This window comes from Danio rerio, chromosome 4 (assembly GCF_049306965.1).
Source record: "Danio rerio strain Tuebingen ecotype United States chromosome 4, GRCz12tu, whole genome shotgun sequence".
In the NCBI taxonomy this organism is placed as follows: Eukaryota; Metazoa; Chordata; class Actinopteri; order Cypriniformes; family Danionidae; genus Danio; species Danio rerio.
In genome coordinates, this window is record NC_133179.1 from 5,643,124 (window position 1) to 5,655,293 (window position 12,170).

Genomic DNA, 12,170 nt, shown 5'->3' on the forward strand with positions numbered 1-12,170 from the left:
GGACTTTTGATTCAATATTTTGTTTTTTTGTTTCAATTAGGCCTACTTTAGGCTAATATAATTTTATATCACAGACATGTAAACACATTGGTAAACACTGAACATTCTTAAATCTAGATAAATATAGTAAAGAAGCAAAATAACTAAATTATACATGAATAGTTTTTGCTTTTAAAAGTGCTAGTAGTCTATGAACAATGCTGTTGTTTATCTTAAGTGATTGTAAGCTCACATTAAAATCACTGCTTTAGCTTCACTTTTAAAAACAATAATTAACAAAAGAAGAAATTAAAATGATTAATTTAACTGTGAGAAATATGCTACGCCATTTCCCTGACTTGACTGTCCATTTTTTTTTTATTTCAAGCATACTTTGATTCATTTCAATACACTTTTCAATACATTCAAATATTTTCTCTGCACACAAAGTATACATTTCCAAGGGAAAATACTTACTACTAACTTACAAATCCAAAAACAAATCAAACTTCCTTGATTTCAAGTTTCAGCATTTCTTTTATTGCATGAAAACGAATACGTGTACACATTACGTGTGAATATAGAGGCCAAAACTGCGGTGGTGCAACTTTAAAGTGCTTAAATAATGGACGACATCAAAAAAGACATCTTATGAGTGTTTACGTTCAGCCAGCTCACAAAACTGCATTTAAATAATACTCATGATAAAATCAAACACACAGACTTGTAATGTGCTTCAGTTGCTGGGTTTGCAATACAAACTGTCAAATCAAGCAGTCTTAGTGAGCCCTGTCAGTCAGAGTTTTTGACTTCCTCCAGGTGGTCTTTTCTGTTGATAAAGACCCCCTGTATGCGTGTGGCCCGCAGGACACTCTCTTCCCTATGGATGGTGAAGATGAACCTGCTGATGCCAGTGTTTGGACATGGAGAAAACACCTGGTTCATCTTAAGACCTGCGGGCAGACAGCACTGCAGATCCTCCACCAGATGACGCACAGATACGCGGATAAACGCCCCGTGACTGACCATCAGAGCGTGGACGGGTACGTTCTGTGCTCCATCGTCTGCCAGTCCAGCGATCACAGGCTGATCTGCTTCCGATGGCGCAGAGCTCAACGCAGAGCCGTGCTCCTCTAACATGCGCTGAAACAAGGATTTGAGGAACTTCTTGAAGCGAGTCTTTACCTGGAGAGACAAAAGCAGGATCTTCTGTGTGAGCATTTGGGTGCTGTTAGAAAATAATACTAAAATGACTAAACAAGCAATTTTGTAGGTCAGAAGCTGCTTTTAAATGTTTTCAGGAGAAATCTCACATACGCTCACCAATTTATATCAGCATTCATTCATTCTCCTTCAGCTTAGTCTCTTATTTACCAGGGGTCACCACAGCAGAATTAACCGCCAACTATTACAGCATATGCTTTATGCATTGGATTCGACAGTGGGGGAACCCGAAGCACCCAGAGGAAACCCATGCCAACACGGGGAGAACATGCAAACTTCACACAGAAATGCCAACTGGCCCAGCCGGGACTTAAACCATCGACCTTCTTGCTGTGAGGCGAGTACTATACTATTATTATAATATAGCTGCAATCACATTACTCCTTCAATACAGGCTTTTTGCGGTATTTCCTTTTACATTATTTAAAGAAAGTCATATTTCTTTTAGTTTTAGTCTTTAGTTTTAATTTAAAACTGCTGAGGTTGATATTATTAGCCCTCTTAAGAAATATGAAACATTATTATGTTTGATTGCTATGGAACATAGCACTGCTGACCAATGGCTTGCCTAATTAACCTAGTTAAGCCTTTAAATGTCACTTTAAGCTGAAAACTAGTCTATTGCAAAATATTATGTACTGTCATCATGGCAAAGAAGAAAATAAATATTTATTAAAATCAATTATGTTTAAAAATCCTTCCAAAATTACAATAAAATGTTATTATAATATGTACAATATGATTACAGTTGTTTTTTTGTATCATAATCAAAAATAAAAACACATGTGCAACTTAATATTTTTATAGAAGCTGTGATACTTTGGAAATTAAGAATTTTTACAAAACTTTTAATACAAAACTAAAATCATGATTTTCAATTCAATTCAATTCAGCTTTATTTGTATAGCGCTTTTACAATGTAGATTGTGTCAAAGCAGCTTCACATAAATGGTCATAGTAACTGGAACAGTGTGTTCCCAAAAATATTAAGCAGCAAGATTGAATAAAGACAGATTACATTTTAAAATAGAAATCCTATATTTTACATGACTATTATTATGTTAAACATTCAACTAGTAATATATTTGACAAATTTCTGTCACAACATCCAGCTGAACCTCATAAATCTACCTCATATTTCCATTTGAAATGAAGAGCGATGATATGTTTCAGGCTCATTCTAAAACGTACTGCTATTTACATTTCTGGAGAGCGCCAAATACATCCCAGCAGCAACGTTTTTTTAAACTTTTTTTTTTGTTTTCGCAACTTCACCAGAGGCCGCTGTGTATGCTTTTGCTCAAATTTCTCTCACGGGTGCAATTTGTGCCTGCTCTTCTCAAGTAAATCCACCAGAGGCCGCTTTCGACTGATTGACTCACCCACCCTCCTCCTTGCCTAAACCCAACCAATAGTGTCTTCAAAAGCACCGAATGACTTACCCACCCTTCCCTAACCCAACCGTCAGTTTTAAAATGCAATCCAAAAAAGAAAAGCCGTCGCCTGATTTTTACAACGTTTTCAGATTTTACCACATTCTTACCCTGTTATTTACTTGTTTATTTTATTAGTAGTTTCTATTTTTGTCTTACCAGCTTTCTGGAACTGTTCCTCGCCTGAGTTAAACCCCGTTGTCGTGATCAACTCCACTCTGCACCTCAACTCCACCAACGTACGCGGCAAGCTACTGGACAAACTGGTAACAGTGGGAAAGCCGTCCATACAGAGGTAAGCGGTCAGCTGGTAAGTGCGATAACGAATGGCATCATATTGCCCCATAGCATTTGTCCTAAAGACGAAATGCAGCCCTACGTACTTCTGGCTACATAATTCACAATCTCCAGAAATGTATATAGGGGTATGTTATCAGAAAGAGCCCATGTTGGATATCTTGCAACATTTAAGGCTATTTCTATGAGGGAAAGTTCAGTTTCTACCTGTTCCAATGTCTCTCCCCCGGGCGGTGTGTAATCTCTACAGGCTTGACCTGCTGCATTCGCCATGTTCTTCAAATGTTCCTTTGGTCTTCCCTCTGCAACCCCAAAACCCTGTTTAAAAACACAACATGCAGCAAATAAAAACCTGGACCAATGAATCTGAAGCTTGGCAAAGCTTGACAGCTTGGCAAACACTCACCCTCTCTCTGAGTAAAGGATCCAATATCATCTCAGTCGCAGAAGAATGAAGATTGTTTCCTAAAATGATCTCAGCTGTCTTAAATGAGAAGTTACAAACAGTTGAAGTCAGAATTATTAGTCCTCCTAAATTATTAGGCCTCCTGTATATTTTTTCCCTAATTTCTGTTTAACGGTAAGGAGATATTTTTCAACACATTTCTGAACATGATAGTTTTAATAACTCATTTCTAATAACTAATTTATTTTATCTTTGCCATGATGATATTTTAAAACACTAGTATTCAGCTTAAAGTGGCATTAAAAGGCTTAACTTACTAAGGCAAGTTAGTGTAATTAGGCAAGTCTTTATAAACACACCTGTATAGCTCTTTGTAGATTACTGACAAAGACATTGGTGAAATGCAGATCTTTTAGGTAGCGTCCAGCAGCCGCCGCCTGCTGATGTCCCGTGTCTGACAGAGGTGTGTCAATACCCTGACCTACACATCAGATAAAAAAACGAACATTTAGACACTGAAAAGGTCTTTAGGGTTACATAATAGAGTGTTTATCTACCTTGCAGCAGTTTATCTCTGTTGTACTGTGTTTCTCCACTAGGAAAAAAAGAGCAGACACAAATAATGAATGACTTCAGAAAAGACTCTTCACATTCTGGTCAATTCGATTTGAATTAATTAAAGAAATTGTTAGGCAAGGCATACAACCTAAAGCAATTTACAGAACATTTGAATGGAGTTCAGTAACACAACACTTTACAGAAGTCACAATGCACTATATGCAAAGCTAGTGCTTTTCAGACAATTATAAATTCCCGATGAAAGTTTAATGTGACAATTTTTAATTTCATAAGGTTGCTTTTACAGTATCGATGTTGTAATGTCATTACAATACATTCAGTTAAATAGACTTAAGCTATCATTTAGTTGTTTAAGCATAAAACGAGAAGAAAGACCATGCAAATGCTAGCATCATCAGGATCAGCAAGCGAACGCAAAAACTCCATTAAAAATACTGGGTTAAAATAAAAGTGTCATATTTTAAAGACATGGTGGGGGAAATGGAATTTAATGCAGTGCATCTTGTCTGGTCTGAGATCCGCTTTATATTGTATATCAGTCAGACAGTGAAAGTCACTGATTTTTAAAGAAATCAAATATTAAACGTGGCGATTTTATAATGAAAAGATTCAGTTCACTGGAAGCACTGGGGCTGGCTGAAATTAAAAGTCTGTGTGCATATAGCCAATTACCAAATTACTGATATTTACTCAAATATATATAATATATACATAATAAGTATACAAACTTCACACACATGTATATATTACAAGACAAATTTTTATTTTGGATGTAATTAATCTTTGCCCAGCACTTTAAACAAATATGGGCTATAGAAAAAATTGAAAAGAGACAGTAAGAATTTTATGACATCATTTTGATCAGTAGGACAACTTTTTTTTTAAATATTAAAATAAATATAAAAATATATATATATAAATATATATATATATAATAAATATAAATATAATTTTTTTTTTTAATATTAAAATAAAATAAACATTAAAATACTCACAACACATGCAAATAGGGAAATGCACTGCAAATAGCACAGACCACAACGAAAATGTGTCGGGGAAATTTAGAGATTATTAGATTTTATGGAGATGCACTCCCACTGCAGAATCATCCCAATTGATCTAACATAATAAATTCTTTACAAATACAGATATTTAGTCATCTGGTAAAACTGTATTCATATCACAATATATATTGCAAAATAAACAAATATTACAATGCTAGATTTTCCTATATCGTGCAGCCCTAATATAGACTTCTGTATAGGTGTAGAAAATGTAAAAGATATTTAATATTATGATACCTTTTCGATTTTAAATTTGATTTGGATTGTAAATGTGCTTCAATAATATTCAATTTCCAAAAGTTGTAGCAACAATGTTGTACATAGTAATGTAGAGGTCACTGGATGTTTTTCAGTGTTTGGACTCTCAATAATGACTTCAAACCACACTGAACTGAGCTAAACTGAACTGAACTACCCTGATCCAGTTACTATGACCATTTATGTGAAGCTGCTTTGACACAATCTACATTGTAAAAGCGCTATACAAATAAAACTGAATTGAATTGAATGTTTTTAAGTACAGTCAAATCCTGCGAATATTATGTAAGGCGCGTTCCTGTAAACATGTATGAAGTGTATCAGCAGACATGTGGTTATGACTTTGAGCAGATGCAAATAAAGTGCATGTCCTCTCTGTCCCTACAATAACACCAATAACGTTTCATAGTAGTAACGATGCGTAAACATTTTTTATACAAGTAAAAAGCAAAACAGACATAAACACACAATCGCCCACTTACTGTCGAACGATCGTTAATGCAAATGTGAGCATAATACTGGTCTGTTACAGTAGATGAAATGTATGACCGCTCTTCCTGGTTCACGAGCCAACGTGTGTTGCAGATAAATGACGTCACTGAAGTCTGTCTCCCTCCTGTGGAGATTTCTGCAATTGTATTTTCTGGGTGGATGTGGAACATTTTCTAAGGAAAACAAATATTGTATTCAAGCTAAAACATTTTGATATTTGTATTTATTATGTTAATACATGTAAAAAAAAAAAAAAAAACTTTCTAGTACAACTTTTTATTATCATAGGAAAGTTTCATATACATGAAAAAATGGACTGTATCAAAGCCGAATTTTTGTTAATTTCCCTCAAGAGACTAAGGACTACTGCACAAGTTTGGAGAACATTGTTAATAATAAAGCAAAAGAGACTTAAGGAATATAAAATCTTCAATTACTGAATGTTTTCATAATATTTTATATTTCATTATATTATATTAAATAATTAATTTATTATATTATATTCAATAATTATTATATTATATTATATAATATTATATTATATTATTTTATATTATATTATATAATATTATATTATATTATATTATATTATATTATATTATATTATATTATATTATTTTATATTATATTATATTATATTATATTATATTATATTATATTATATTATATTATATTATTTTATATTATATTATATTATATTATTTTATATTATATTATTATGCTATATATTATATTAAATTATTATTATATTATATTATATTATATTTAGGTCTACCCATTTTTTTGTATTTTTTTTGTCTAACTGGTACCAGCGTTACAACAGAGTGAATACCCCATACACTTTGCATTTTATCAACACAACATGTATATAATGTTGTCATATTTACATTAACAGTTAAATACCAAATAAATAAATTATATTTCAATTAATTAAATAAGTTACACAACAGACGACACGGTGGCGCAGTAGGTAGTGCTATCGCCTCATAGCAAGAAGGTCGCTGGTTTGAGCCTCGGCTGGGTCAGTTGGCGTTTCTGTGTCGAGTTTGTATGTTCTCCTCATGTTTGCTTGGGTTTCCTCCGGGTGGTCCAGTTTCCCCCAGAGTCCAAAGACATGTGGTACAGGTGAATTGGTTAGGCTAAATTGTCCGAGTGTGAATGAGTTTGTATGGATGTTTCCTAGAGATGGGTTGCAACTGAAAGGGCATCTGCTGCATAAAACATATGCTGGATAAGTTGGCGGTTCATTCCGCTATGGCAACCCCAGATTAATCAAGGGACTAAGCCAAAAAGAAAATTAATGAATAAAGTTACACAATAGTGTTACTGTATGCACGCTCATGTTGTTTGAAATGGTATCCAAATACCATCAGATTCTTCATTAAATATTTTAGGTTGTCATTTTACGCTGTAATTTATGGCATATTAGTAACAAGATGCATTTTGAAATGTAGTTATTTAAAAAACCAGTGCAATATCTAATATGGCAATGTATTTTTCTTTATTTAAAATTGCATTCTTTATGACTTATGTGGAAAGTTTTGTACGAAGTGAAAATGAAATTCTTTAATTTACATTTGCAATTTCCAAACAAAGTTTTATGCAAATCACATCCTAATTTAAATGCTTTGATTATTTTTTTAAAGATGACATATTATGCAAAAATCACTTTTTAAACAGGTTTAAACACACCTGTGTGGCAGGATTCTGTATATATAAGCAGTTTCTAATTGTAAAAGTTTATTAATTTTAGATTTTTTAATCACACTTGATAAAAACAGACTGCAGAAACACTTTGATTGACATTCTCGGTTTGTACGTGTCATCAGAGGAGGAAAGCCCCGCCCATTAGTGATGATCTCTTCCTAATTAGCATAGGACATTAGTCTTGATTTTGAGCCACTATGCTGACACACAGGTATTTGAAGCTCTGCCCTCTTCTAAAAATCTCATTTGAATTTAAAGCGACAGTCACCAAAATGCCACAAATGGGATCAAACCTAAAAGGGGCAGATTTAAAGAGTTATAAAACAACATTTCTGTGGTACTTTGAGCTGAAACTTTACATACACACTCTAGGGATATCAAAGAGTTATTCTACATCTTATAAAAAGAGGAATAATAGGTTCACTTTAAGTTGCAAATTAAATTGTAATGTGACGTACAAGTAGAAATGGTAGCATTTAAATGTTTGCTCTAATTGCATAAAGAAGGAAAAGTAGGACTGCATTCATTACAATGCTGTGGGATGTTTGTAGCCAAATTCAGTGTTTTTCAAAATGCATTGTGAGCCAATAAGCAAAACTAACCACACGAGGGCGCAACTATCCTACGTTCTGAATTAAAAAACAATCACATTTTTTGTAGTCTGGATTAACTAAACTGCCTGTTGTGTACTGTGAATGGGTGTTTCCCAGTACTGGGTTGCAACCGAAAGGGCATCCGTCGTGTAAAACATATGTCGGAATAGTTGGCGGTTCATTCCGCAGTGGCGGCCCCTGATTTAACAAGAGACTAAGCTGAAGGTAAATGAATGAACTCACAGATGTATTCAAATTGAAATTTATTGAATTGATTCTCTGACAGGCCAAAATGAGGTAAGTGTTCCAACTTACAATCAATGCGTGACAATAATAAACAATTATGAAATGCCACTTATTTTGATCCCGCGGTGAAACTTTAAACAACAGGTGGCTGCTAAGACACAATTCAAACGAAATAAAAATAATATTTAAAATCTAAACGCTTTCCCCACCCCATAATAATCTACAGATATATGACTGGCGAGGGTGTATTTGATAGGCTAATAAAAGAACAAACCTAGGGGCATAACCTGTGGGGTAATAAACTACACTCTTTAAAAATAACAAAACTTCCTGATTTAAGTATAGTGAGGTATTGTGACTGTGGGCAGGAAACAATGAAAGCGTTTCATAACACACATTTAATATAGTGTAATAGCTAGAAAAAGAGGTCAGACGACAGTTAAGGCGACATTAAATATAAACGAGGCAAGACTGCTCATGCAAATATCTGCGAGACAGACAGTGTAGGGATAAAGGCCAGGAAAATCAATGACAGTGTAAATGCAAAACAGACAACAGACATGCAGCCACCATGAAAACAAGCTCAACATTTCTTTGATAATAGCAGCAACATGGAAACCGAACGCGATAGCTCTTTTTTCGTTTTTCTTTTTCTTTTTAGCAGCACTGGAACGAAACTTTAAACATTTACACAGAAATAAAGGTACATGGAGATATAAGATAGCACACAAAACACACTGGAAACAAAAGAAAGCGCGAACGTCACACTAATAATGAACAAACACTCGTCGTCAAACTGAGCACAACATGGAGTTCATTTGCATAGATGTGTCACAATGGCACCTTATATTTTAAGTAAACATCTCAGATATCGCAGACCTATGAGTTACTTTAGGTCAAGTGATATAGAAAGAACTGATTTATTAATTCAATTATCAAAAGTGCAAGAACAAACTTACAATGAGCACGGAAATTAGCCATCATGTTTCAAAGTATCTTTTTCTTTTATATATGAAAGGTTCAAGTAGATGACTGGAATTTAAATAAAACAGACTAATAAAATAAAGAGATTTGATGTCCTATCTATGCTGTATGGAAGCTAGTTTTTGCCACAGGATAAAACAAATGAAATTGTAGCAAACTATTTATTTGAGTTGAATTTAAGCAAACAAATTAAATTTAGTAATGTTCAGCTTAATTTGTTTGTTTAAATCCAGCCCAAATAAATTGTTTACAATCACTTAATTTAAAATATTCTAGTAAATTCAAGGAATCATTTTTGAATAATTTTTTTCAGTGCATTTTTTTAGATAATTTTTACAGAATTGCAAGATGAAATATCTAAATTGAGAGATACAAAGTCAGAAGTGCAAGAAGTACACTTCTGAGAATTAAAAAAAGTCTAAAAAAAATAATATAAACTCAGAAACTGCAAGAAAAACAGTAAAAATTGCAGGAAATCCTTTACTTAATCCTAAATTCTATATTTTTAGTTTATAGTTCTGAAAAAAGGAAGTGTCCTAAATATAACCTTAGAATTGTGATCAAAATATTTGCACTTTTAATTAATATCTTTTCATTTAATTGATAGAATTGTGATTTGCTTTCTCACACGCGTGAGTTTATGAACTAGAAATAGACACAATTGCCAGATACAAAGTCGCATTTTATAAAAACAAAATACTACATACTATGAATCAATTATTAAGCATTAACAAATAGTGAATTCATTATTTGTTAAGCATTCTCTATACATTAATAGATGTTAGTAAGCAGATACAAATACTCTATTCTTGACTTATAATAATTGTTCTTTCATACTTTGTTATTGATTCATTTTTTTATTGCATCATTTATAAAACATTTGCATTTAAGAGTAGTTGAAGGTTTTAAAGATCATTCAGAATGAGTTAGCAGATGATTAATAAACTACTCAAATCAACATCTTATCACATTTATGTACATACATAATGTGCTTAATGATTGTATTTTCATGCTTTCTTAATTATTATTTTTTCATTACTAAATTAAGTATTGCATCATTTATAAGCCAGTCATTTGAGAGCAGTTGCTGGTTTTTAAAAAAATATTTAAAGATTAATGCACAAGTAAATGAGTAATAAAATATTCAAATTAACATTTATATATCTTAATATTCAGCTATATACACTAATAGTTAATTTATATGTTATTAAATGCTTTATTAACGCAACTTCATCCAGTTTTGTGACCTAAAAGTGAGGAATATTCATGCTTTATAAATACCTAAAACATGACAATTAAAGGCTTAGTATCAAGTGAACAATACATCTTTGCAATCTTATCTAAAAAGTAAAACTACTGTAAAGTTTAAACATTTCCGAATAAGAGGAGTGTCAAAATACAACATAAAATTGGAAATAATAATTATACAAAATATAATATGATGCAATGTTATTTAGCAATGTTTAACCTGCAGTGATTTTATTTTAGTTAAGATTGCAAAGATTTATTTTTAATTTAATACTGTTTTATTTGTGTATCTTCGAATAAATAGAAATGAATGAAGTTGTTTATTTTCTGTTTACAATATAACAGAGCCTTTAATTGTATCATAATTGTATAATATATTGTTAAATTATTGTAAAATTATTATATTGTTGTTGTTTTGTCCAATTTTATATTATATTTTGACACTCCTCTCATTCAGAAACGTTTAAACTTTACAGTCATTTAACTTTTTTAGATAAGATCGCAAAGATATATTGCTCATTTGATATTGAGAATTTAATTGTCATCTATTAGGGATTTATAAAGCATAACTAGTCCTCGCTTTAGATTAGTTTAGATTGTAAGTTAAGTAAATGAAGCATTTACTAACATACAAATGAACTATTAGTATATGCCTGAATATTAAGATATATAAATGTTAATTTAGTTAGTTTATTAATCATTTACTTACGCATTAATCTTTAAAAACCTGCAACTTCTCTTAAATGACATTTATAAATGATGCAACACTTAATTTAGTCATGAAAAAATAATAATTAACAAAGTATATAATTATTAAGCACATTATGTATGTGCTTATAAGTCAATAATAAAGCATTTGTATCAGTAGTTATAAACTGCTTACTAGCATATGTTAATGTGTAGAGTTATGCTTAACAGATAATGAATTCACTATTTGCTAATGCTTATTAAATGACTCATAGTGTGTAGTTAATGTAAAGTTACAGATTTTGACTTGCAATTAATATATTAACAAAAAAAGGGATATTTTTTCATCATAAAAAAAATCTAAACTGGCAACAAGCTTCCATAATGCTGACATGAATTCAACACAACTAAAAAAAAGAAGAAGAAATAAAAACTAAACTAAGCATGTCAACCCACATCTACGGCAGCTGACAGTTAGATCAGTCGTTTTTGGTTTATATGTATTGCTGTAATATTAACCGACCATAACCCGCAAGCACTCCTAACATGGGAAACCAGCCCCCAAAACAAAAAATAACTTAAAAAGAAAAGACCCTTAGAAATAAGCTGTCATCAATCTACCACAAATAGCCAGCGAGAGGTGATATCTGAAAGTGCATTTGCTAAGAAGGAATTTAAGTCTCCCAAATGATTAAATCCCTCCAGCATACATACATAAGACTGTCTCTAACCCAAATATGATGGCGTTCAAACATGAGCAAACAGCACCACTTAATCGTCACAACTATCTGAAAAGACTAAACCTATCCAGGAACCATCTACTCAATCTAAATCACGTGCAAAATCTTTCTGCATTCTTTAATTCAACGCTTTCCTCCCTCGTCTACTTCACCTTTACTCCACCTACACTACATACTTAGTGTCCATCTGAAACTGGTGTGCTCATTAGGCTGGTCACCATGCATGGATAGAA

At 32.4% G+C, this 12,170-nt stretch overlaps 1 protein-coding gene and 1 long non-coding RNA gene across 8 annotated transcripts in view; one reads left to right on the forward strand and one right to left on the reverse strand.

The window, feature by feature from the left end:
• LOC141381568 (uncharacterized) overlaps positions 1–12,170 on the forward strand; it is a 51,828-nt gene that overhangs the window by 529 nt on the left and 39,129 nt on the right. For 2 of the 6 annotated variants that reach the window (XR_012401790.1, XR_012401794.1), the window contains exons 2-4: positions 847–1,252; positions 1,357–1,540; positions 2,799–2,931. This is a non-coding gene — a long non-coding RNA (uncharacterized lncRNA). Of the gene's footprint in view, positions 1–798; positions 1,253–1,336; positions 1,541–2,798; positions 2,932–12,170 lie in introns of those variants that run through there. The other 4 variants (XR_012401789.1, XR_012401792.1, XR_012401793.1 and 1 more) reach the window with 4 other exon arrangements.
• On the reverse strand, positions 497–5,878 carry tigarb (TP53 induced glycolysis regulatory phosphatase b). Of its 2 annotated transcripts, none has more exons than XR_012401453.1 (6): positions 5,723–5,850; positions 3,897–3,934; positions 3,699–3,820; positions 3,340–3,417; positions 2,796–3,251; positions 497–1,164 (listed from the first exon to the last, which is right to left on the reverse strand). XR_012401453.1 is itself a non-coding variant. In NM_200191.1 (6 exon segments), coding segments are annotated over 6 exon segments (774 nt in total). In that variant the 5' UTR covers positions 5,755–5,878; the 3' UTR covers positions 497–771.